We start from the raw sequence: 27,954 nt of genomic DNA on the forward strand, positions 1-27,954 counted from the left end.
TCACATCCCGAAATCTAATTATGTAATTAGGCATGTATAATCATCATGGTATTATATTTTACACGTTTAATTATTGATTTGAGCATTTTTGTGAGTAAAAATGGTTTAGAAATGGGTAGGAAGACCCTAGAAGCCGTTTAGGAAGAAGAAGCAAAAGAAAAGGAAGAAAACGCTGGAAAATGCTCCCAGCGGTCTGACCGGGAATAGCCGCAGTTTGACCGCCAAGGGCAGTCCGATCGGCGCCAGCCGCAGTCTGACCGCCAGTGCGCAGAGCGCCCAATCAAAGGGGATCGACTAACTCTCTCTCCCCCTCACTTTCTCTTTTCCCTCTCTCACTCTCTTGCTCCCCAAACCTAGAGAGAAGGAGAGATCCCCCTCGATGCATTCGATGACCGGAGATCGACAAAGGAGACCTCCCCAAGCTCCTGGAAGACTTCCCTGAGCTTCATCCTCTCTTCTCCCCACCGGAAACACGAGTTCATCCACCTCAAGCTCACCAGCCACTCCGGGAGCCGATCTGCAAATCGAAGCCTTCCTAGAGCAAACTCATCCGCTAGGAAGCTTCCCTACGTTATGGTGAGACATTCCCTACCCTTTTTTCACCATTTTCGAGCTTTAATCGGATTTCATTTTGTTTAAACCCGAACCCAACCTTAACCTAGAACCCATCCGTGGAATTTTTAGAGTTTCGCTCGGTGGAAGTTGGCCAACCACCCTAGAAGCACTCTACTAGTCTTATGGAATCTTTTAGTGCCCTTCGTAGTCGAAAACCTCGCCGGAGCCTTTGCCGGCAACCTTGCAAAGGTGATGCCGACAAGGTTTGGCGGTCTGACCGCCACTAGGGTCGGTATGACCGCCAGTTAGGGATGGAAAGTCCAAAGTGAACCCAACACATGAGTCAGACCGTCAGTTAGGGCTGGTCTGACCGCTACCATGCCTTCGGTCTAACCGCCAAGGCCCTAAACTCTCTGCACGCTCGCGGTCTGACCGCCACTTCCACGCCGGTCTGACCGCCAGCCGTCCATAGCTTTAAGCACTTAGGTTATCTTGTTTGAGGTTCAAACCTTTTCCAACCCAAGTTTTTTGTTGACCTTTTTGCAAATGTTTTCGAAACACGACGCTTTACTATTGTTCGAGAATGCATCATATGCACACTTTTCCGTCGTTTATCTATTTATGCAATGCATTCTTGATTTATTTAGAGAGCGACACGACACCGGTCCAAGTGAGCGAAAGCGACGCCGGATTTCCAGAATTCTGTGAGTGCTGCGCGTGTAGTATCAGGCGATCACCGGAGCAGCAAGCCAAGCATCTAAGCATACTCTACCTAGGATTTTGGATCATGTGGAGTCTAATTTGATAAATTATGTTTTATGTATGTTTACATGTTAGTGAGTCAATGTTGGGATGTATGGGTATAAACCTATATTGATGCATTACCTCTACCTTGACTATTGATGATCTTTATCCTTGTAACCTGGGTTAACCATGTTGATGTCTAACTTAAAAGTCTTATCTAAGATGCTTAGCAATACATAGGTCCTCGGTAGAAGTCGAGCGATAGTTCAACCATTGTTCATAATTACAATGATAATAATGATGGTGATGGGTTGTACGAGTTATAAGGATGAGACGAGATTTGGGCGGGCAATAGGGATGGGTTGAGAATAGAGTCTCAGATACCATAGGCCCTTCTGAATTATTTAAGCACAGACCGTTGTTGCAGTTGGCTCTAGCACTTTTCGTACTTACCACATACCTGGATATGGGATGGGTGAGCCGATTACCTTTTGTAGCTGTGACCCTTTGGCTTGCGAGTCGATGGTGTCGTGGGCATAATATGTTTGTAGGGGTATCTAGTTTGCTCTGGGAGTAGTTCTGGATGACCCCTGCACCTATCGGCGTATGATCAAATAGTTAGAGCTTATTGGGAAAGGTTGACACGAGTACCCTCTTGGGTGGACCTGTGTGGTCATGCAAGCCGAATGATCCTCGAGTTGTGTGGGTAAAGTTGTACCCTCTACAGGGTGTAAAATCAATTCGAATTACCGCACTCTTGGTTATGAGTATGATTCTGTCCATTTGTAGCAGTCATAGAGTCACGAAGGTGGGATGATGGATGATATGCTGGGAGATGGTTGGCGATTACTGTTGTTGGATTATTATGGTTCCAATTATATTTATATTCATGTTGATTACGAGATAGAATAGCATACGTGGTTAAGTGTAGATGCTTACACAATGATGTCAAGAATTGCTTTTGTATATAAAACTACTTAACCTTATGGCCATCTCTTACTTAATATCCAAATGCATAATACTTGTAGTTGGGTTATTTATATGTACTCATTATGAATTAAGTCTTGTGAGTATATCTGTACTCAGCTGCTCTACATGTTTTGTAGGTGAGGAGGAGTCCGTGTTTGACTACTTTACGTCTGCCGATGTAGGTGACGGATATGAGTAGGCAACTACTCGTTGACGTGGTTTTAGGGTGGAACCTAAGAGCATACAGCTTCATTCATTTTTTGTTGTTATAGGTTTTAGTCTTCCGCTGCATAGTCTCTCTTTTGGCTAGAATTTGATCTATTTTATTTTGTCCTCCTAACGCTCTCTTTTGCTGTAAATTGGTAAATGTGTAAATACTCAAAGACTTGTAATATAATTTTAATTACTGGCTCTTTATTAAGCTTTTCTGTGATGACCTATGTTAGAAATACGTGTGATTCGATTTTGGATACAAAACACATACCCGGACTACCGGAATGATATTTTGGTTAATCATTGCAGCTGTGATTAGACTAATGATCGACTTGATAATTAATTAGAATATTATTTGAACAATTTCTCATAACTATTTGCAAGGATACATTATTGGCAGCATCATCCTAGGAAGGCTTACCTAGCAACAGGGTTCAAAAAACCGTCGGTAACCGCTAAAAAATCGCGGTTACCGACCTTCCCGGTCCGGTCCGATTTCAAAAACCGCTCGGTAACCGAAATTTGAATTCAAAAAATTCGAAAAAAAAAAAAAATTAAAAAAAATTCAAAACAAATCTTAAAAAAAACTAGACATAATTCTAAGAACTTTGTGAAATTTTTTTTCAAAAATAATGTCGTTTGCATCATATTCTATAGGGAGAAAGTTTGAAAAAAATGAAAAAAATTGAAGCGCGCGGCTCAATTATTAACTCACGTTAAGGAAAAGTGTAACATGCAAACACATATTTTTCTTGTATAAAACGTATTTTAAGAGAATCTTTAAAATTGATTTCACTTTATTTAGAGTTTTATTAAATTCTCTATGATTTTTACAAAGTTCACAAGCATAAAGTGAATATGTTAAGAAACATCACTGTAATTAATTTTTTCATGTCTACTATTATTTTTTCTACGTAAATCATAATATAAATAATCTAATGAAAGTGGTTTCACTAATTTTTAAGGTGTGATGGGTCAGTTATGAATTAATCTAGTCGCAACACATTTACACAATCATGCATGTTACAATAACTAATTCATGAGTTCATATATTTTTAAAGATATAGGATCATGTAAGAAGACTAACAAAATTAGTTTCATGATTTTTGGATTAGCAAAGAGTAAACTATGCATTTACCTTGGTTTAACAAATAAAATTTCTCACAGAAAATTTTGAACTTTTTTATGAGTATAAATACTTTTATCATGTAGATCATGTTACAAGGAAGCCAACAAAATTTGTTTCACTTGATTTGAAGCTCGGATGAATTAGTTATTGATTTTACAAGATTGAACCCTTTTTTAGTTTTTTTGTTGAACTGCGCTGAAATTCGATAAAACCGCTCGATAAATCGAGAAAACCGAGCGGTTACCGATCCAAACCGCTCGGTAACCGACCGAATCAAAAATGCGAGAAAACCGCTCGGTAACCGACCCAAACCGCTCGGTTACCGAGAGAGCAAAAACATGATTTTTTCGCAAAAATTTAAAATTTGCCGAATGAATTTTCTCCGATTTTTTTTGAATTTTTGACCGGTAACCACGGTTATCGCGCATTTTCGGTTACCGCCGGAGCTCGGTAACCGAGCTCTGGTCGGTAAATGAAACCTTGCCTAGCAATCGTATTACCAAGAATAATTCGAACATACTTGGTCAATAATTCACAAATCATTACATGTTCCACTTGTTCCGATCTTTATGCTGTATTGGGATTATATATCTGTTCCACTTGTTCCGATCTTTATGCTGTGGTTAGACTTGGACACGGTTTAGTAGGCATGGTTTAGTGGCTGCTCTGGTAATCCTACCTACTAAACCATGGTTTGAGTCGTTTGACTGGCCTCTCTACAAGATCTAGCTAAGCTGCGCCCTCTACCTCAGATCTACAAATCTACTACATCCGGAACCCCAAAAGCTCCCGATTTCGATCATTTGAGGATGGAGTAGAAGAAACCAGCTGCTCCGAGTTGAAACTTGGAACTCAAGGTATCGAACTAACTGTGTAACTAAGTCGTTCTACACATCTAGTACTGCACCCCCCTGGTTAATTTCTTCTGTAACTAAGTTGAGCTTTGATCTCGCTCTTCTCAGTGACCGGTAATCACTGATCAGCACAAGTGTCACACCGCAGTTGCAGCTGCTCTGTCCTTCTTTGAGAGCTTGGTACGCTAACCAATCTTCCGTTCTACTTTTACCATCATTCTGTCGGGTAGATCTATGTCGCTGCATATTCACGTTTACATGATACTTATGTTTTGTAACAAAGTGATACATATGGTCTTGGTTTACAAGAAGCTACAAAGCAGAGCACGGACTAGCATCCAAAATATTTGTTTTGTTTTTGCCACATCAGATATCATGAATTGATATCGAACCTACAGAAGCGATATGAGCCCTATGACTAGTATTTGTCCATTGTGTTCGAAACATCGAAAATATGAACTATGAGCTCCAGGCAGCTCATGTTAATTCATTTTATTCTAGAGCTGACAATTATTGCAGCCACAATAGCGCCGCCAACAAATTAGTTTTGTCGTGTAAAACTCAATATATTTGTTCACTTTGCAATTTCATCAACAGGGATTATGGAGGCTGCATTAGCGTCTGGGCTGTTGAAGGCTGCAGGCGGCAAACTAGTTTCACTTATAGCCAGCGAGTTTGACTCCATAATGAGTGTGAAAAAAGACCTCTCCGAGCTGAAGGAAATACTCGAACTGATTGCAAGCCGGCTGCCTTCTCTTCAGGAAAGAGAAATGGAGAGTAACCCATCGTTTCCTTTGGTAAAGAAATTGAAAAATGTTGCTTATGATATTGGTGATTTAATACATGATGTCCACCTAGAAGCTGAGAAACAAATCATCGAAAGCGGTGGTGAGAAGCATGCTGTAGCTGACTGCTTCTGTGCCAAACCGAAGTCGTTTATGTTTCGATGCAAGATAGCCCATAAGATCAAGGCAATCAAGGTGAGGTTGGATGAAATCGTGAAGCAAACAAGCGACATGAATACTATACTGCCAAATTTACCAGTGGATCAACCTGCTCCTTATAGAAACAACGCAACTGCAGAGCTGAACTTGTTGGGTACTGCTGAGGAGTCGAAAATACCTAGAAGGGATCAGGAGAAGGATAAAATCATATCTAAGCTTGTAGAATCTAATGAAGGAGATAATGTCTTGATAGTTTCTATCATCGGGTTAGGCGGTTCCGGCAAAACTACTTTGGCCAAGCACATATGCCAAGACGAAAAGATTAAAAAGCACTTCAAAGAGACAATATTCAGGGTCCATGTGTCCCGGGAATTTGATTTGGACAGGCTTATTGGCAAGTTATTTGAAGATATCACTAAGGAAAAATCGGATCTTCAGTCCCGGCCACATATGGTCGATGAGATTTCAAAGAAGCTGAGCAATAACAAGTTTCTTCTTGTCTTAGATGATGCTTGGAATAAGAACAGACTTGAGTGGGAACAATTTGTGTGTCATGTAAACAGAGGCACACCTGGAAGCAGGGTCCTGCTAACTACTCGTGATCAAAAGGTTGCAGAAGCAGTGGAATCTTGGTATATCCTGAACTTGAACTTCTTGTCAGAGCCTGAGAGCTGGGGCTTTTTCCTGAAGATTTCTGGGTGGACAGAGGAAGAAGGCTCTGAGCTTATACAAGTTGGAAAAGATATTGTGAAAAAATGTGGTGGGGTGCCTCTAGCAATCAAAATTCTTGGAAGTGTTCTCCGTGGCAAGAGTGAAATAAGTACATTGAGGGCTATAAGGGGAAGTAGTTTATGGAATGAAGAGGATATAGAAGAACAAGTGTTTGCATCCTTGAAATTGAGCTACATTCACTTGGAAAATCATCTGAAGCCATGCTTTACATTCTGCTCTATATTCCCAAAAGGCTACAAAATCAACAAAGACCACTTGATTGCCCAGTGGATAGCTCATGGATTTGTCAATCCGCAGAATGAAGATCGACCAGAAGATATTGGAAGTGAATACTTTGATTCTCTTGTGAAAGTTGGTTTTCTTCAAGATTCACTTGAAAATTGGTATAACGAAGAACCAATATACAAGATGCATGACTTGGTTCATGATCTTACTCGAAAAATTTTACAGCATGAAATGGGGACGTCCCTACAGAGGAATATTCCTACAGATTGTACACACAGATGCAGATATTTCTCTTTGACGTCATGCACTCAGAAGTTTGACAAGGGCTTATTTGACAAGGTCCGTGCTCTATATGTTTCTGATGGTAACCCATCGTTGGACAAACAAGTTAAGAAGAATTGTTATATCCGCAGTGTTGTTCTGGACTATACAATTGATACTCCATTTCCACTGTTCATATTGAAGTTTGAATATCTCGGATATCTCGAAATCCGCAATTTTAGTTGCATACAACTTCCAGAAGCTATCTCAGGCTGTTGGAACTTGCAGGCACTTTATTTTATTAACTGTAAAGGTTTTGTGACATTACCCAAGTCTATTGGGAAGCTTAAGAAGCTAAGAGCTCTAGAGCTGAAGCAGATTATTGATCTTGAGAGTTTGCCTCAGTCTATTGGTGATTGTCGAGGTCTTCAATATTTGAAACTATATTCCTGTGACAAGCTCAGACAGATACCAAATTCCATTGGTAAAAATGAAAACCTAAGGGTGCTTCAAATTGTCAACTGTACATATGTGCAACAACTGCCAAATACATTTGCTTCTCGTATGTTACGTACTCTAAACCTATCTGGAACCGGAGTAACCACACTACCTGAATGGGTCACATTGATTGGTACTCTAGAATGTATAGACCTTCAGTATTGCAGGATGCTAGTGGAGTTGCCTAGAGGTATAGTGAACTTAAAAAGGCTGGAGGTTCTGAACATATATGGTTGCTGGAACTTGCGTTGCATGCGGTCAGGGTTTGGACAGCTGACTCGTTTAAAAAGGTTGGGCTTGTTTGTTGTTGGGTGTGGCGGAGATGGTGCAAGGATCTCAGAGCTTGAAAATCTTGATATGCTAAGTGGTAAATTTGAAATTAAGAACCTTAAATATTTGACGGATCCAGGTGATGCAGAGAAGGCTTGCTTGAAGCGGAAGAATAACATACAGAGTTTGGAGTTGAACTGGTCTTTATGGGGAAGGGAAGAGTTAGTATCAGATATGGAAAAAGACCTAGGTGTGCTGGACGCCCTTGAACCGCCATCGGAAATTAAGATGTTAGAAATTTGTGGTTATCGAGGTCACCATTTGCCATGTTGGATGAAGAAGCAAAGTGATTCTTCTTATTTGGAATCCAAACCACCTCAATTCTTCTGTCTAACTCGATTGACACTAAGGTACTTACCCAACTTGGAGGAGCTGTGGACTACAACAAATGGTTTGGAAATTGGGGAGGAAGAAGTGGGTGAGCAATATTGTTTCCCTGTCTTGTCCCATCTAGACATAACGTGCTGCCCGAAATTGATTGTGGAGCCCTACTTCCCACCATGTCTGGAGTCGTTGACATTGGAAAAATGCAACGATCAGCTGCTATCCCCAGGTCGCTCATTCTTCCGTTTGCTTCCTCCACATGTCGACGAACCCTCGTCCTCCAGCAGAGTGCTTGGCGCGGTTCCTCACCTCAAAGAACTAACACTAGAAAGCATGACGGCATCATCAATTGATTGGGGATTCCTGCAACACCTCATTGGACTGGAATCCTTGCAAATTTTAGGCTGCAATGACCTGACGGAATTACCTGAGAGCATGCGGGGCCTCACCTCCCTCCAGAGCTTGTGCATCGGCGAATGCTCCACCCTTGCCGTGCTGCCCGAGTGGCTTGGCGAACTGAGCTCTTTAAAATCTCTGTGGATCTCCGGGGCCCCAATGATGGCCAGCCTCCCTCAGTCGATTCAGCACCTCACCTCCCTTCAAAAGCTCTCTTTGCTAGACCTCTCTGCGTTGACCGTGCTGCCTGAGACCTTCGAACAACTCTCCGCACTTTGGCAGCTTAATATCGAAGATTGCTCTGCCCTTCAGTCCCTGCCCCGCTCCATAAAACGCCTTGCTGCTCTCCATCGATTGGTCATTCATGGCTGCCCTGATTTGGCTAGGCGTTACAAGGAAGGAGTGGGGGAAGACTGGCAGCTTGTCTCCCATATTCCTGAAGTGTTTATTTTTTGATTCGTATCCTTGGTACGTTCTACCTGTTACTAATTAATTCCGGCAATTTGTTTACTCGTAGAGTCCATCTTGTTTTGCGAATGTTCCAGGTCCATGCTACTTTTTTTTCTGGTAGAGTCCTAGTGGAAGGAGATAATGGCTTTCCAATTTGTCTTTCCACACAGTTTGCATCCCTGTCCCGAGCCTGCTATTACTCTTCTTCCTGTTTTATTCTCCAATCAAACGCCTGTTTTATTCTCATACATGCTTCGGCATGATGCACTCTGGTAGGAGAAATGGTGATATGCTGGCTTCAGAAGGCTATGTATAAAATGACTAATAAATAACCTTTTTTTTTCTGAAATACGTATGAAAGTTGCGCATCTTTAAATTAAGACGGAAGAAACAAAGTACCGTACACAACGACCTTAGTCAGGTCTGAGATCGGGAACATGATTAGTGGAATTTACATAATGAAAGGAACAACAAAACGAAAGGCAAAGATGCAGATTAGGTAACGGAGCAGACGGCCTGCAACCGATCCATCAGAATGGTGAGATTTCTCGCCCCGGCGTCGCACCATTGCGTGATGTCGTCCCGGATTAGAGCCTCCAGGGAGTCGATGGAGACACAGTGGTTCTTGAATATGACAGTGTTTCGCGACAACCATATCCTTCGACATATGAGAAGTATCAGGGAATCGAGACCTTTCCTGGATCCGCTGTACACCTTCCCTTGGAGCTCCGCCCACCAGTTCACTAGTGTCATGTCCGTTTGTGGTGCCTGAACGCCCAGCAGTCGCCACCACGCCTGCCACGCAAAACTGCAGTGCAGTAGAAGGTGATCAGTGGTTTCCGGGTTTTGTAAGCAAAGAGTGCATAAGTCATCAGCTTGGAATCCAGGCTTTCGTCTACGAGCCGCTGTCCATAATATGCCGTGAAGCACCAGCCATCCAAAAAACTTGACTTTAATGGGTGACCATGTCCTCCATACAGATCGGCCCAGTCGAACCAATGCAGCCTTCAAACATAAGATGATATGCTAATCGCGCGGAGTATTGACCGGAAGAGGACCATTTCCAAAGAACATGATCTTCCTCGGCGCTTAGAAGGATAGTGTCAAGATGACTCCAAAGCTGCAAGTATTGGCATAAGGCCGTTATGGTTAAAAGACCAATAATGTCCCAAATCCTTTTTCTATCAGCTAGAGTGTCATGCACCATTCTGCTCCCGACGACCGATGGTGCAACACAACCAAAGAGGTCTGGGTCTGAGTATCGGATGGAACGGCCCTCCAACCAGGCATCCGTCCAAAAAAACGTAGACCTACCATTGCCGACCTCAAAAATTGTGGAAGCAGCAAAAAGATCAACCACTTCTTTCTCATGGTGTATCGGAAGAGCGGCCCATGGTTTAGAAGGTTGACATCGCTACCACCAAAGCCAACGCAGGCGCAGAGCCATGCCTGCAAGCCGAAGGTCCTGAATTCCAAGATCGCCAAATCCGATCGGCCGGCACACCGAAGGCCAAGCAAGAGAACTGCGATCTCCGGACATGGTTTTGTCGCCAGCCTAAAGGAAGGCCTTCCTCATTTTGTCGATCTCCTTGATCAACCAAGGCAGCACTTTGATGGTGATGAGCAAATGTATCGGGGTCGAAGAAAGCACCGACTTGACTAGAGTGGCTCTTCCTGGTTTGGAGATTTGCTTTGCCTACCACAGAGGTAGTTTGGATCCAACTTTGTCTAGCATCAGTTGAAGGTGGATCTTGCAGAGCCGGCCGGTAGTAAGAGGAACTCCTAGATATTGGATCGGGAATGATGACAATCCACAGGGAAGATACTCCCGGACAACAACAATGTCATTTTTGGAACAGCTAATCGGAACAACCACACATTTGAGAACATTTGTTTTGAGGCTAGTTGCCGCTCCGAAGAACTGAATAATTGCCAGGTGTGCTTGAATGTCTTGAGGGGTTGGCGACAGGAACAGGACAACATCATCCTCGTAGAGTGAGCAATGGTGTAGAATCGATCCGTGTCCCAAAGTATCAATGACACCAACTCCACCAGCCTTGGAGAGGATACAGGCAAGGATGTCCATAACAAGCACAAAGAGGAATGGGGAGAGCGAGTCCCCCTGGCGCAAGCCTCTGACATGGTAAAGAGTCGGCCCTGGAACGCCGTTGAGGAGTATCCGAGTAGAAGAACTTCCTAGGATGGCCTCAATCCAACCACACCAACAAGGACCAAACCCCCAAGCCCGAAGAACTTCCAGGACGAATGGCCAGTTCACAGAGTCAAACGCTTTGGAGATGTCCAGTTTAAATAAGATCTTCGGTCGCTTAGTTTTCTTAAGCAACCTCGCAGTGGAGTGAACCAACTTAAAATTGTCATGGATCGAGCGTCCGGTGATGAACGCACATTGGCTGCTTGTAATCATTGATGTCGACCGGGGGGGCTAGCCGGATAGCCATAGCCTTGGTGATTAGTTTGCCCAAGCTGTGTATAAAGCTAATTGGCTGGTAATTAGCAGCCGACGATGCATCTGCCTTCTTCGGCAACAAGGTGAAAAGGGCATTGTTGAGATGATCAAATCCCCTTCGGTCACCCAAGCCAAACGCACTGATGGCGAGGGTAACATCCCTGCAAATGACCGGCCAAGAGGCACGATAGAACTCTGTCGTGAACCTGTCAGGTCCAGGGGACTTATTGAGAGGCAGCCGCATAACAACACTTAGGATCTCGGCCTCGTTGAACGGGCTTTCCAGTGCATGCAGATCAAGCGGCGAAATGCTGATTGCTTGGAGATCGATGGAGAATTCTCTGGATGAGGAGGCTCCAATGATCGAATTGAAGTGTTGGAACAGCGTCTCCTCCATGGATGGATGGGAGGAGACCGTACCATTCGGCATGGAGAGGGAGGTAATGGTATTCTTGCGCGCTCAAAAGTTGGCAAAAGAATGGAATAGCCTAGTACTGGCGTCGCCATCACGTAGCTAGGCCACCCTGGACCTACACTGTGCAATCGTGCGCTCAAGGGAGGCTAATCCAAGGCATAAGAAGTTCAATTTTTTGCACAACTTTGATTCACCAAGAGAAAGGGCCCTGCTGTCCTGGGCAGAGTCAAAACGGGTGATCACTTCGCGCGCCAGAAGTTGATCTCTGATATTCCCAATCTTTTTGCTGCTCCACCACTGTATCTCTTTGGCACTGTGCCTAAAAAGGATGTCCAGCCGAATGAGAGGTGGCATAGTCTCTTCATCAGGTGTCAGCTTCCAAGCGCTCTGCACGATAGCAAGGAAGTCGGGTAGCTTGATCCAAATAGATTCAAAGTGGAAGCGCCGTCGTTTCGCGGTGAACACGGAGGTTGAAAGCAACAAAGGTCAGTGGTCCAAGCAATCCATGGACAACGCCTGCAGGAAGCAATCCGAAAAAAAAGCATCCCATTTCGGAGTGACCAATGCCCTGTCCAGCCTCTCGAGAGTAGGAGAGGTTCGCTCATTAGATCAAGTGTATCTTCGGCCAAACAAATGTAGGTCTTTGAGCTCTTGTCCGTTAATGAATATGCAGAAATGGGCTATAGACCGCATGTTGAGACGGGAGTTATTCTTATCAGCAACTACGGAAATCATGTTGAAGTCGCCAATAATCAGCCAAGGCCTTGGCACTAGCGTGTGAACATTAGTGAGTTCGGCAAGGAAAGTGCCTTTAAGCTCTCGTCAATTGGGCCGTACACAGCAGTAAGGTAGAAGGTTCCCTCCAATTGCAAGGAAACTTGTACCGTGACCAAAAAATGAAGCATTTGGATAGCGATCAGGGTCAGAGGTTGGCGGTAGGCCACAAGGACCCCGCCCCTGGTGCTAGACGCCAGCAAGGAGTACCGGAGAACACGGGGCCGCAAATTTCATTAACTAGGAAGGGGTTGAAGACATCAAGTTTTGTTTCTAGCAAACATACAATGGAAGCACTATGATATGAGATCAATGTACGAACAACGTCCTGTCGGGCCTTGCAGTTAAGCCCGTGGACATTTCAGCTCATGATGTTGTAATTTTTCATGAGAAGCATGCACAGGAGGAGGCAGGCACCCTAGCAAACCAGGCCTCCTGCATCGAAGATGGCTGCATTGGCCGCCAGCTCCAGACCAGGGAACAGTTCCTGGATAGCCCGTAGGTGATGTTCAGACAGCAGGCGCTCAAAGAGCTTGACATATACCTGGTGAAGTTGTGGCGATATCACCTCGCCCTCCCTCACAAGGCCGAGTCGTTGCATGGGAAGTATTTCACCGCGTTTGGAAGGTCGCACATGCGAGAGACTGGACTGAGCAGCAAGATGTTTGCTTCTTCTAGGGGCTTGAACCGAGGACTCCATAAGTTTTTTTCTGCGTGGGGGGGGGGGCGTCGCTAGGGGCGCTAGGATCTCCCTAGACAATCCCTGGAGGAAGGAAACAACCGCCGCGTCGACCGTAGTGTTCGCATGGGCAGGCATGGAGCAACTGCTGCTCTGAGGGACATCGATTTTATCCTGCTGGAGCGGTGTGGTAATCCTGTTGGTCGTCCGACAACTCCCACGACAAAGGCCAGGCCTTTGAGTAGAGCAACGCCTGGCGGAGGATTCAAAATTTAAATAAATAGATTCCTCATCGCAATAATTGCAAAAATAGGCGCCTGTAGTCCCTGAGCCCTCTCAGAGGGCCGTTAGGAAGCCTTACCGCCCCCGCCCAATGAGAGGGCGGTTAGCAGCCTTGCCGCCCTCTCAGGGGGCGGTTAGGATATTTTTTTAAAACAAGTTGCAAAATATACTGGAAAATGTTGCTCAATATTTGAAATAGGTATTTTGCAAAATTTAGAATTAAAATGGTTAAAGAGTAATCAAAATAGTATATTGGGGAAGCGAGATTTTGGAGTAGTTTACGTATTATTCAGAGGATAAAAAAATCAATATTTGTGAACAAATGTATATGTGAAGCACTCGTAGCATATTATGCGGCAATGAGGTTGCAAACGGCGACAAACATAAGATTATACGTATGGTGCAAAATATTACATTGGAGTGTAACCACGATGACACGACGAGAAAAAAAAAGGTGGCATGTACGGTTCGCACAAAGACCTACTTAATAGTGCGCCGCTCCTAATCATAACATGCCTTAGGGACTTGAAACATGTTGGGTTACATTAGATACTCTCTACTGAGTGCACCTAGGATATTTGCCCTTTCGCAGGGCATCGGGACCTGCCACCTTAGCGTGATGGGTCCTCTCCCGCTTCCTTGCCCTCTCAGCCTCCCGAGACTGAGCCGCTGTATAGTCCTGCGTTTCCTTCCTCATGCACTCTTCTTTCTGCCGCTTCAAGCGTAGTTCCTCTTGCTGTTGCTCGTACTCTCGATGTGCGTAAGCTTCCCTCCTCTACTTCATGGTCATGTCGACCCACCGCTTCTGGTCCTCATTTTGCTCAATGTCGAGCCATTGAATAAAATCACAGATCGGTGGAGGGGACTGGACAAATAGAACAAGATAAGAGGTTAGTAAAACAGGGTGTGAAATCGGGAAAGATGTGGCTGATATTTGTTTATACCGGTGGATACTCATATGGTTCATGCTGAGGCTTGTCGTATTGGTAGTTGGCACACATGAAGAAGTGCAGCCCATAGGTGTATGAGATGTCCTGCGACTCGCGAAGCCTGCAACAGTCACCACAAAAGAGTATCGGTGGTTCGATCCCTTGAGGGATGAAAATCCCCTAATATTTTTTGGGTGGGTTTGGTGGAGCTGAGGAAGACATTGCAGTAGAGAGAATTGAGAAATGAGTGGTGCATCCATGTATGGAGGTTGGGTTATTTATGGTGGGGGGAAGGCAGGAGCATTGGATTCCCTCTTGAAGAAAGGAGTGGGTGGAAGGGCTTAGAGGGCGGCAGGAGCATTGGATTCCATCTTGAAGAATGGGAAAGTGGTGGCATTGATGTTGGACAGAGATTCCATGTGTGAAGGTACATGTGTTGTCATTAAATTTTTTGTAAAAGCTGTCCCGTGTTGTCACTTCTTGTCTAAAGCCTGCGCAAGGACAAATGTGTTATCATTTAATGGTTAAAGTTGAGTGGTGCGGTCAATTCATTTTTGCAGATTACACCATGAAAGAGGTGATGTCGTTCAATGGTTAAAGTTCAGTTGTGTGGTCACTTCGTGAGTAAAGTTAGACTCCCGACAGAGTTATCGAGCGGTCACTTCGTGTATAAGTAGCTTTGTAAGAAATACTTTTCTAGGTCTGTCGTGAACGATTCATACATGATCGAGGACGATAGAAAGTAGCGTGTGGTCATGTTGGACTAAGAAAAGCACACGTTGGACTAAGAAATGCAACTAGCATGCGATCATATTGGCATAAGAAATGCAGTTACGACATGGTTAGTGGACCATAAAGATTACACATGTCCGAATACGTCAGAATAGATCGTGAATCCAATATGCATATGTAAGTTACAAAAATAAATGTACAATCCTACTGCTGTCTCCCCTGCTACCGTCGGCCGTTCTCCCCATCATGGTCCCGTTGCCGCTGCCGCTGCTGCTGGTTGGCCCTCACGTGGCCCCTAGAGTAGGTCAGGGATCGGGTGGACCGACCTGCTTAGTAGGCCTAGTAGGGAACACTGGTGTCGAGGCCTGCTCCTGTGTGTGCTGTGTCCGAAGTGGAGCACTGGGTACCTGAGACTGCAAGAGGACGTCATAGTCTGGTGTGCCCCCAAAGAAGTCCCGCACGAGGTTGTACGGGAGGTCCATCCTAGGCTCATCCTCCTGACTAGGGTATGAAGATTGAGAAGGATCCGCATGGGTCTATGTGTACTAGCTGGAGGGGCCTACGAATAGATAAATGTATTAGATATGGAAAATGTGGAAATGAAAGTAGTTGTACAAAATGCACTATTGTACCTTTGTGGTATGCCGGTGCAGCAGCAGATGGCCAGGCGGGCGTGCCGTAGTAGGGGTCGAATGGTGGTGGTGGGATCAGTCGCGGGCAGCTGAAGGCGGGCCGGCCTCATCACCTAAATAACATGTGGACAATATTAGATATACTGTTGAATATACTGAATACTGGAATGTAGATTCACCCAGTACCTGAGGGTGTCGGCACAGGGCTCGGTCTAGGTGGTTGCGTCGAGGCGTGTGTAGGTGCACCTAATATTTGTTTAAAATCAATGCACCAATAAGGAACGTATATATTTAAACGCCGTGCGAATAAAAAAATCCGTAGCTATTGGGTCCAGGCCTGCAGGTCGTGGTAAAAGGGGTCGTGTGGGTGCCAACACCGATGAACAGCGGTGCACATCAGACCTCCTGGACAACTTGACGTGGACCCCACTCGACCTGGGAGGCGCTCCTACAACGTCTGTGGTGGACCGGCAAGAGGTAAGCTTCAAGGCCCGCGCGGTCTTATCGAAAACCCGCTTGACGAACCCCACTACATCCGATGCACTGATGTGCACCCCTTACCTGAGGCAGTCCATGGTACCAGCTGCGTCCTTATGGATATCATAAATGATATCGGCCTGTGGAAACAAACAAGAAATAACAATTTCAATTTATAGTCGTTGTTACGCGAGTATGTGGTACTGAAATGAGATGTAAATTACACATACCGCCAATGCAGCGTCCTCGTCCTAATGGCCTGGGTACACCTCCGTAGTTGATGCGACGTGGGGCCGGACACACTTTGGGGTGTAGGTGACCCGTGTACGTGTACGTGGCATGTACCACCGTAGGTAGTCCTCGAAGCTCCGCTCGTCGAAGGGACGCGCCTCCTACACGACATCCTGAAGGGCTTGTTCCCATGCTGAGACGTACGGGGCTAAGCGAGCTGCCCAGAGGTTGCCGGCCGGCTGGCCCTTGTGTGTATACCTGCAAGTGAACCACGTTAAATAGAATTGACAGTAAGATGAATGTTATGAATTATTCACTTCATTATATTTACGTGTGGACGTGCGCTGGAATATTGAGGCACCAAACACTTCACATCATACTCTCTTTTACTGGATTTAACAACCTTGAACTGCCTCCGAAGAGACAGCGACCAGAATTTAACTGCATCAATAACAACCTCCTTTCTAGGGTACATAGCATCCTGAGACACCTCGTTCTCATGATACTGTCATAGTGTCCGATCAGCCTCACTAACCACCAGCTTTGAAAATTCATGTCCCTCCACTCTGCAAGCACTGGAGCATTACCCTCCTCGTTAGATGAATCCTCATCGGCAACGGCTTCCTCCAACTCTTGATCCTCCAACTCCATCTCTTCAATTATGCTAGGGATGTGCTCCCTCTTATCAACTACACCCATCAGTTGCATCTCAGGAATATCCCCAACATCTGCCCTGGTCCCGACATTTATCGGGTCTGATTTATCTTCCACTGCCTCACTTGGTCCCGCTACTGCTTCCGCAGAGTTTACCTCTGTTTGATCTTTCTGGTACGTCTCAGCTAACAAAATCAGAGGCAGGCCACGTTCACAAGATATATCTATATACTGGCTCCAAGTTGATGTGGCTTCGATCAGGACAAGCTCGCCAAAGTATCCCTCACAAACACGGCTGAGAACAGCTTTCAGCTTAAGATCATGTTGCTGCGGATCCAGTTGGAAAAACCACATCAGCCACTTGCACACACTCGCAATGGTCCTCTCATTGGCTTTACTAAGACCATTTATGACATGACGAAACCCAGACAGATCTACACCGTTAGGACCATATCTGATTTCACCCTCACCATAATATATCTGAAAAATTAATTTATTTTTCATCCCTGGAAACATCCGCAAATATAACCAATGTTAAGACCGACGAACTATATTTCTGAGTATCAAAACTAAAAGAATTACCAACACCAATTCATGCCTAACAATAGGTTCTTCAATAATACCCCTAACCAAACTAACCTACAATTATTACTCTATACAATCTACATTTAATAGCTATCCTACCATGTCGGAATTAATATTGACAATATAGTGCTAATCCTAGGTCATACAGTGATAATCCCTATGTCACACAATGCTACCCTACAATTATTACTCTGTACAATCTACATATTCGAAACTACCATACTACAAATAATATTATGTATTTAATTGCTATCCTACCATGTCTTAATTAATATTGACAATATTCTACTAAATACAACATTTTCTAAACCCTAGGTCATACATGTCTAAACCCTATGTCATACAGTACTACTTTTACTTATTAACAACAATAAAAGTATAAAAGAAATTACCGGAAAGTGCTCTTCAAATCCGTGGATCAAATACAGCAAGGCTTCACTGCGCTCTCTTCCTCTCCTCTCTTCTTCACAGTTTTCTCTTTTTTCGGATTAAAATGAGGATTTCTCCTCAATTTTCAGACTTTTATAGAGAATGGCAGAGGTGGGGGGCGCACGGAGCAGTCTCCTTACCGCCCCCTGAGAGGGCGGTTGCCCTTACCGCCCTCTCAGGGGGCGGTAAGGAGACTGCTCCGCGCGCCCCCACCTCTTCCCTTCTCTATAAAAGTCTGAAAATTGAGGAGAAATCCTCATTTTAATCCGAAAAAAGAGAAGGGGCGGTAAGGGTGGCGCGCAGGCGGGAAGCCCCTACCCGCTCTCTGAGAGGGCGGCTAAGGCCCTCTTAGGGGGCTGTTAGGCCACCCGCTTTTTCAGGAGGCGGTAAGGCTTCTTAATCGCCCTCTGAGAGGGCTGCAGCCTAGGGGCTGCAGACGCCTATTTTTTAATTTTTGCGATGAGGAATCTATTTATTTAAATTTTTAATGAAAATATATAAAAAAAAACTCCAGAGGAGCTAGTTGCGCGGGACAAGGAGCATGGGCTGGAGCTGCAGCGGCCCACAGAGCATGGGCTAGCAGAGTGGCAGCGCAAGCGGTGCTAGCTGGGAGGACTGTGGCCCGCACTAGATTCGTTTCCCTTGGCGGACCGCGCAGGCCCCCCTCGTCTCGTGAGACTTCCACTCGCGCAGCTGCGGCGCCGGCACCTTGAAAATACAAGAGTTTTTTTATTTTTTTATTTTTTGATTAAAATTTTAAATAAATAGATTTCCCGCAGAAGAAATTGCAAAACTAGGCGCCTGCAGCCCTCTGAGGGGGCAGTTAGGGAACCTAACCGCCCCCTGAGAGGGCGGCAGGCCTAACCGCCCCCTCAGAGGGCGGCAAGAGGGCTAACCCGCCCTCTCTCAGTGGGCGGGTAGGCCCTGAGAGGGCGGTTAGCCCCCTTAGGGCCTTTTTTTCCCTAAAAATGTAATTTTCTGTGTAATTCAAGAAATAAAAAATGGCTTTAAGAAAATTTGGAATTTTAATTTGGAGTAGGTTATGTATTAGTTGGAGAATAAAAAATCAGTAATTAGCACTCGCAGCATTTTACGTGAGTATGGGGTGCGAACGACGACAAACATAGTATTAAACATAAGGTGAAAACATTACAATACATTGTAGCCGTGACGACACGATGAGGAAACAAAGGTGGTATGTACAGTTCGCACTAAGACCTACTTATTAGTGCGTCGATCCTAATCATAACATGCCTTAGGGAGGGAAAGTATGTCGGGTTACATTAGATACTCTCTACTGAGTGCATCTAGGATACTTTCCCTTTCGGAGGGCATCAGGACCTGCCGCCTTAGCATGGTGGGCTCTCTCCCGCTTCCTTTCCCTCTCAGCGTCCCAAGCCTGAGCCACGGTACGGTCATGCGTCGCCTTCCTCATGCGCTCTTCTTCCTCCCGCTTGAGGCGAAGTTCCTCTTGCTGTCACTCGTACTCCCGACGTGCGTCCGCTTCCCTTTTCCACCTCATGTTCATGTCAACCCACTGCTTCTATGCATCATTTTGCTCATTGTCGAGCCATTGAATAAAATCACAGAGCGGTGGAGGGGACTAAACAAATGGAACAAGATGAGCGGTTAGTAAAACAGGGTGCGAAATCGGAAGAGATAAGGCTGATATCTGTTGTCATACCGATAACCAGTTGTTGCATGTTGAGGCTTGTCATACTCATAGTTGGCACATATGAAGAAGCGCAGTCCATAGGTGTATGAGATATCCTGCGACTCACGGAGCTTACAAAGGTCGCCACAGAAGCACATTGGTGGTTCGAGACCTTCAGGTATGGTAGTCCCCCAATGTTTAATTGGTGGGTTTGATGGAGCTGAGGAAGACATTGCACTTGAGAGATCTGAGAAATGAGTGATGCATCAACGTAAGGAGGTTCGGCTATTTATAGTTAGGGGAGGCAAGAGCATTGGATTCGCTCTTGAAGAAAGGAGTGAGTGCAGGGGTGTAGCTGGTGGCAGGAGCATCGGATTCCATCTTGAAAAATGGGAAAGTTGTGTCATTGATCATGGTCAGAGATTCCACATTTATTGGTACCCATGTTGTCATTTATTGTTTGGAAAAAGCTGGGTAGTGTTGTCACTTCTTGTTTAAAGCCTGCGCAAGGAAGCATGTGTTGTCAAGTCATGGTTAAAGTTCAGTAGTGTGGTCACTTTTTCATTAAAGTAACACTCCCAACAGAGAGTAGTGTGGTCACTTCTTCATTAAAGTAACACTCCCAACAGAGGAAGCGAGGTTTTTGTAAGATATAATGACGACGACAGAATGTAGCTTGTGATCGTGTCGGATTAAGAAATGCAACTAGGATGTCATCATTTTGGAATACGAAATACAGTTACAACATGCTAAGTAGACCATAAAGAGTAAACGTGTCTGAATACGTAGGAGTACATCACGAAGCGAATATGCATATGTAAGTTACATAAAATGTAAAATTCTACTGCTGCCTCCCTCGTTGTCGTCGCCCGTGCGCCCCATTGTGGTCCCGATGCCGCTGGTTAACCCTCATGTGACCCCTGGAGTAGGTGAGGGGGTTGGGTGGACCAACGTGTCTGGTAGGCCTAGTAGGGGGCACCGGTATCGAGGCCTCGTCCTGCGTGGGCTGTGTCCAGAGGGGAGCACTGGGTACCTAGGACCGCTGGAGGACGTCGTAGTCAGGTGTGCCCCCGAAGAAGTCACGAACGAGGTCATATGCGGCGTCCGAGCCAGCCTCATCCTCCTAACTAGGGTAGGAGGACTGTGAATCATGAATGAGACACACTTCTGGTCGGTCAAGAACAATTGCATGTTTGACCCGCTCTAGGAACCAATACTAGCTGTCCCCATTCTCACTCTCCACGAAAGCAAACCCTAGTGGCAGGACTTGGTTGTTACCATCGACCCTAATTGCAGACAATATCTGCCCTTTGTACTTCCCAGTCAGGAATGTTCCATCTAAGCATATGATGGGTTGGCAATATCAAAATGCTTTGATAGTTGCAGTGAATGCAAAGAAAGCACACTGCAACACTCTTTTCCCGCTGTACTCCACATCAGTAGAGGGGTAATGCTTGATATCATAGTAGCTGTCTGGGTTTCTTCCACAAATTGGGGCTAATTGACGAGGTAGATTGTGGTATGAATCTTCATATGTTCCGAACCTCATCTCAATAGCCTTTTGTTACGCCCTCCATGCATTCACATAGTTTATTGTGTACTGGAACCTTTGCTCAATAGCACGGATTATTGATCGTGGCTCATACCTTAGGTTGTCCACAATCTCCCTGTACATAACATTTGCAATGAAGGCAGATGACAGGTTTCGGTGGGCGAACTCTATTTCCTCAATGTGACAATTATGTTCCTTAACTATTGAGCACTGCCAGTAGTCTACCCATTTCCCTCTAAATGCGTGCACCCGCCAAGGACACTACGGCACCAAACACTTCACATCGTACTCCCTTTTACTGGATTTAACAACCTTGAATTGCCTCCGAAGAGACAACAACCAGAATTTCACTGCATCAATAACTGCCTCCTTTGTAGGGTACATAGCACCCTGTGACACCTCGTTCTCATGGTACTACCATGGTGTCCGGTCAACCTCGCTAACCACCAGCTTCAAAAATTCATGGTCCCTCCACTCTGTAGGAACTAGAGCATCACCCTCCTCGTCAGACGAATCCCCATCGGCAAGGCCTTCCTCCAACTTTTCATCCTCCAAATCCATATCTTCAATGATGCTGGGGATGTGCTCTCCTTCATCAGCTACACCCATCGGTTGCAGCTCTGGAATATCACCAACATCCTCCCTGGACCCGACATTACCCGCCTCTGATTCATCTTCCATTGCCTCACTTGGTCCTACTGCTGCTCCCGCAGAGTTCACCTCAGTTTGATCTTTCAAGTACGCCTCATCTAATAAAACCAGCGGCAGGCCACGTTCACAACATATATCTACATATTGCCTCCAAGTTGATGTGGCTTCGATAGGAACAAGCTCTCCAAAGTATCCATGACTAGCACGGCTGAGGACAGCTTTCAACTTCAGCTCATGTTGCTGCGGATCCAGTTGAAAAAACTGTATGAGCTATTTACACACACCCACAATGGTCCTCTCATTAGCTTTACTAAGATCCTTCATGACATGATAAAATCCAGACATATCTACACTGTTAAGACCCTACCTAATTTCACCCTCACCATAATATATCTGAAAAATTAATTTATCTACCATCCCTAGAAACACCCGCAAACATAACCAATGTTAAGACCACCAAACTATATATCTAATTATCGGATAAAATAATTTCTAAATGCTACATCCTAGGTTCGCAAATTATCGTATACTGCTACCTCCTACGTCGCACATTACAACCCTAATATAGTAAAAATAATATACTAACAATATTATTCTATATTTCACTGCTATCGTACAATTTTCTAAGTAAATTTGACTATTTTCTAAACCCTAGGTCATACATGTCTAAAACCTATATCATATACTACTACTGCACTAATTAACAACAATAAAAGAAAAAAAAGACTTACCCGAAAATAATCTTCAAATCCACGGCTCAAATGCAGCAGGGCTTCGCCGGGCTCTCTTCCTCCCCTCCCCTCTCCTCTCCTCTCTTCTCCTCCCTCTTCTCAACCTTTTCTTTTTTGTGAATAAAGTGATATTTTGGGTTAATTCCCCCCCTCCCCCCCTTTTATAGAAGAGGCCGAGTGGGGGGGGGGCAGCCGAGCGTGATGGGCAGGAAGGCCCCTTACCAACCCCTGAGAGGGCGGTAAGGATCCCTACCCGCCCCCTTAGGGGGCGGTAAGGGAGGCGGCTCGGGCGAGCAGGCCGTGCCCGCCTTCTGAGGGGGCGGTTAGACCTCCCGCTCTCTCAGGGGGCGGTTAGATAGCCTAACCGCTCTCTCAGAGGGCTGTAGGCGTCTAATTTTGTAATTTTTTCTATGAAAAATTTATTTATTTAAATTTTTAATAAAAAAATAAAAAAACTCCGAATACACCAGCATGACCTGGCGAGGTAACACAGGCCGCTCAGTAGACCGGACAACCACCAGAGCGCGGGGGATGGACTGCAGAGTCATAGGGCCAAGGGTCCAAGGCGGTGGGTCATCACGGGCATAGATGGGGACAACCACAGGATCCATGGATCCTGTCTGTGACGTACGGAAAGGCAACTGCATGGCGCCTGCGCCCAAGGCCCACTCGAGCTTTTGAACATCCACCGGGGCGCGGGAACAAGACTCCTCGGTCATTGGGTCGAGTGTCCGTCTGGGCGGGGTATCGCGGGCGCTGATGGAGACAGCCTCAAGGTCTGACAGCGACGAGCGAAAAGGTGCCTGAGACGAGCGGAAAGTTGGCAGAACCCTGTCAGCGCCCCGGTTCGCGGACATGTGACTATGTGAGGAAATCTCGTCTTGGTTGAAACGCCAGAGAAGGATCCGAAGGGGATCTGCACGGAAGCCGAAGAAGGAGAGAGAACCCCGGCCGCCCAGCGTACGCCATGGCCACAGCCGCCGGCCGACGAAGCTGGGCTCCCAGCAGCCGTGGACGAAGGAGGCAGTGGCAGGAAAGACAACCGCCTTCCGCGAGGAACGCCCGACCGTCCCATGCCGTGGCGTTGCTAAATTCCTCACCGACAACATTTAGATAAATTTTATCAAGTTTGGTTTTGCTCAATGTGAACTCATATAATAAAGACAGTTTTCCATTTTCACCAGCGATGACATCAAATGACACACTATGCTTTCTCACGCTTTGCATGTTTCAGTTCCGAGATGCTCTAAGAAGAAATGTAGTTGGATCAACATTTCTCGATTATCCAGAAATCTATTGCTTGTATGGGGATGATATGGGCCTGTTTTGCCAGTTTTTGAGGATTATGGGCCTGTTTAGTTTGCAGTATAAGTGGAGATTAAGCTTCTCTTATTGGGTGCAAATAATTAGTTTCTCTTAATTGGCGGAGAAGGATTTACAATTTTTTACCCCAACATTTCATGTTTGGTAAATAATTTGTGGTTCATGAAACTCGTTAGACTTTCTACCAAATTCAGATTTTCTGATTCAGCATCCATGTATTCAGATGGCAAGAACAAGTTTTAAAAAGCATTAAAAAGATTATCTAACTGGAGATTAAGCTTCTCGAGTGAGTGCAAATAATAACTTTCTCTTGCTTGATCATCTGAACTATAATTAGAAACCTAAATGCCGGATTCCTTGGCTCCACGCACAACCCAAAGAAGATTTCACATGCAAATGAACTAATCTGTTCTTTCTGTCGCATTCCATTTCAACAAATGACCGAGGCTTAAATGCAGAGACGATGATGAGATTAGCAATGGCAGAATTAATAGGACATAGAGCATGTGTGCGATGATTGGATTTCGGACGACAAGAACGCCGGCTTTACTCAAATGATGCTACAGAGGGGAGGGTGGGGCGAGGCGGCAAGATTTCACCGTTTTCTTGCTCTTGCGGCATACCTGTTCGACGGAATGCCTGAGTGGTTCGGGAGCGATAAAATGGGGGCAGCGGTGGGCGGCAGCCGTCGAGAACCGATGGACTCGCCGTCTGGCAGGGTCCTCTCCTGCAGGCGCGTGACGCCGTGCGGATGTGCGTGCTCTCCTGCCGTTTGCGTCACCTGTGGAAACCCACGCCCAGCCTGCGCATCGACGCTCCAGGGGTCCAGGAGATGAACCACCTAACGAGGTGAGCCTTCTGCTGCAGCCTGCACTTGCTGCCATGCTAACTTCATTTTAGCTTCCTATCCATTGTTTCGAGCAGTATTTATTATATTCAGAACACGTAAAACTTGAAGGCATTCATCAATGGGAGTTAAGCATGGGAGATGCCAAAAGCACGAGTTGACTCTCTGCAATCTAGCTAAGCTGCACCACCTATGTTCAGATCTGCAGCTCTGCATCCTGATGAATGATGACACGAGCAAACTAGCACACCTGCTCTCCAATCAAACGTCTTTATATTCTCATAGTGAGACACTTCACTGTTTTATTTCACTCATAGTGAGAACTACAATATCTGTATTTCAAAGTGCCCCGCCAAGCAATTGGAATCTCCACTTTATATCAACTAGATGAATTTGCCCGCGCAATGCACCGGCAACCTCCTAATCTTGCAGATTGTGCTGATATAGCTCAAAATTGATTTGTGTAGCGTATTATTGTACTGCTACATCCAAGGAAAGAATGAACCTGCTTTTTCCGTCCTCCAACCAAGGGTCTGAGAACTTGACAACTTTCGAAATCAACCACTTTTACTGCATTGGCACCTTAAGCGACCTTAATTTTTTTCTCGAACACCAATGCAAGATCTTGAAAGATCCAAACCCCTTGTTCTGCAACTGTTCATATATACAATTCTTTTGTAATTCGATTTGGATGCCACTATTACAAATAAATTGCACAGTTACTATCACAGAAGGGTCAATCAAAGTACAAATTTTGCACGGGAAAAGCAATCCAGTTTAAACAGGGTTCTATGTCTAAGCAATGGATGGTGAGAGGTTAGGGGAGGGTGGGGTTGAGGCGCCGGTGGCGGGCGGCGTGGTGAGGAAGGGGGGACGTGGTCAGTTAGTGAAGATAAAAAAAATAAAACAATTCTTGATGAAGAAGGATCTGAGTTAGACATCAGTTACGTTGGGAAACCAATGTAATGAATTTATTTGGATTCTTTCTAGCGAAGGCATCTAGTTCATGAGTTTTTAATTTAGAATAAAGAACATCTGATGTAAATGTACTCATGATAGTAGATTCTCTAATTGATATCACTTTCATCTCCCAAATTGCATGTCTAAAACACCTAGTAGTTGACGTTCATTCTTAGCATCCGTATATATAACATTAACAAAACGTAAGTTGCTAAGAATTTTATTAAAACGAGTAAAAAAATCATCAAGCGATTCACAAGACTTTATCTCAAATTTCATGTAATACTTTTTATATAAATCTTAACATACCTCTTTAATAGTAGTTGAACTCTCATGGTAGTCGCAAAGTGCATTCCATACATCATGTACCAATTTGAGATGTATAACTCGATCAAAGTAACGCAAATAACGCAAGAATTACTAAAATTTGACCAACCAAATTCCTCAGAGAGTTACCTTGATGCTTGATGATGATTTTCACATGCACCACTCGCTAACCTAAACGTCTCGCGTGACCTCCTGATCGTCTTGATATCAGTTCCTTCTTGAACCTAGTCCCAGTCCTGTCATCGACCACATCCGTCCTCAGGACGACACCTGCACATGAACAAAACCAACAAACTATTTCGAGCACAAGTTTTACAAACTTGACTCGCGTCAGTCTGCACAACACCACTCACGAGTATGTTGCACATATCAAAAATACAAATATCACTATGCTACCACGAGCATCATCATCACATGTATATCAACACATGGACATCTATAACTATAGTACCACAAGTATATTAAGCAACATATTATCATCGCATGCATATCAACACATGAAGCGATAAAACGCTTTGCATCTTTTGCCAATTTCACAATAATGATAATTATGCTTTTGCCAATTTTTTAGCACATGATCTCACACAAACATGCTTGTTTTGCAACTATCTCTGAGTATTTTGTCAGTAACGGGTTTTAGAAAACCGTCTGTCACTCTATCTGCTTTTACTTTTTCTATGTTAGTGGTAGATATTCACCCAAACTTTTTGTAGCTGAGCTTTGGGTTCTATTTTGGCTTCCCACTCCTTGAACACCATTCCCGCTTCCTCCCGATTGTTCATTACCTATTTGATCGCTATCACGCGCTGCAACTCTACCTTGCATGGAAAAGGTACCAAGAACATGTTCGGGCCGTGTTCCTATACCTTCCAATGCCAATTAACCAGAATCAGTCGCTGCAGTTCTTATTTCACCAAATCAGCTAATACCTGACTTTCCTTTTATGTGGATCAGTGCTGTCACATTTTTCTTCTTCGGTGGCTCTGCAGCACTAGTATATGGTATTTGAAAAAATTCCAGGCCCTCCCGACAAAACCACAAAACGTTGCTGCTGGTTTTGGTTCTCTCAATAGCGGACATAGGGGAGTGAGATGATCAGCCTCACATATTTCACAACACAAGTTCATCATCTTTTCCCCCTTTGTTTTAGTCCGCATTATTACCTATGTCCATCTGTGCTCCACAGCCGTCATCGTTGTCCTCACCCCCTTTCAGAACAGGGGTCATTGCCTGTGCATGAGCAGCGATTTTTCTCTAAAGGCGAAGACTCTAAAGTGGGCGAACACTTAGCTCAGTGGGCGAACATGCCCGCAGCATCAGGGGTACCAGCGCCGAGTGCACCCTTTGCACCAGCCAGCCCCGAAGCCCTAGTTGCTTTTCCAGAACCCTGACCAAGGCCATAGCCTCGACCACCAAGTCCACCATGGCCGGATGCACCATGTGTATGGTGGCTGAAATCCTCCAAGAGCACTGAAGCCGTCGCTACCACGTCCCGTCTACCAGAACCTTAGATGGGAGAAACGTGGCGGTCTGAGGTTATAGCCGCTACCGCCTTGTCCGGTAAACTCAGCACCGTGACTGCTCTCGCTAGCGCTGTCTGGCATCCCATGCCACGACCTACATTGTCACCGCCATTCCGGAGATACCCACCACCAGCCATGGCACCTAGTCGAGTAACCACCGCAAATGACTGTCAATGATTAGTGATGGTCCCGGGCCAATTAGGGTTTCGTGATTGTTTTGCCGTCATCTAGCCTAATCTTGATCTTAGTGCATCGAGGCTTCGGTACCACAGAGCCTAACTTGAACTCAAACCGATGGGGCCCGAGGAAACCTGCATGGGCCCGCACATATCATGGCCCAACAGACGAACGGCATTTGAAATTCGAATGTCATGCCCCTGCCGTTGTTATAGCCCAACCTAGGGCAGGCCCGTATATGCATAACACATCTCTTATATTTTCATCATCGCTTCATATAAAAACGTTAACTGAGAGAT

General features: G+C 45.2%; 1 protein-coding gene across 3 annotated transcripts; it reads left to right on the plus strand.

Annotated features, from left to right (window-relative positions):
- The first annotated feature begins 4,266 nt into the window (after positions 1–4,266).
- LOC133887383 (disease resistance protein RGA2-like) lies at positions 4,267–8,801 on the plus strand. Of its 3 annotated transcripts, none has more exons than XM_062327318.1 (3): positions 4,267–4,467; positions 4,573–4,644; positions 5,062–8,801. In XM_062327318.1, the coding sequence occupies exon 3, from the start codon at positions 5,067–5,069 to the stop codon at positions 8,628–8,630; it is 3,564 nt and encodes a 1,187-aa protein (XP_062183302.1). In that variant the 5' UTR covers positions 4,267–4,467; positions 4,573–4,644; positions 5,062–5,066; the 3' UTR covers positions 8,631–8,801. The 3 variants fall into 3 exon arrangements, with proteins under 3 accessions (XP_062183302.1, XP_062183303.1, XP_062183301.1); XM_062327317.1 differs by having other exon boundaries at positions 4,268–4,467; positions 4,573–4,638; positions 5,060–8,800; XM_062327319.1 differs by lacking the exon at positions 4,573–4,644.
- Positions 8,802–27,954: the final 19,153 nt, after the last annotated feature.

The sequence above is a fragment of the Phragmites australis genome, chromosome 12 (genome assembly GCF_958298935.1).
Source record: "Phragmites australis chromosome 12, lpPhrAust1.1, whole genome shotgun sequence".
NCBI classification, from domain to species: Eukaryota; Viridiplantae; Streptophyta; class Magnoliopsida; order Poales; family Poaceae; genus Phragmites; species Phragmites australis.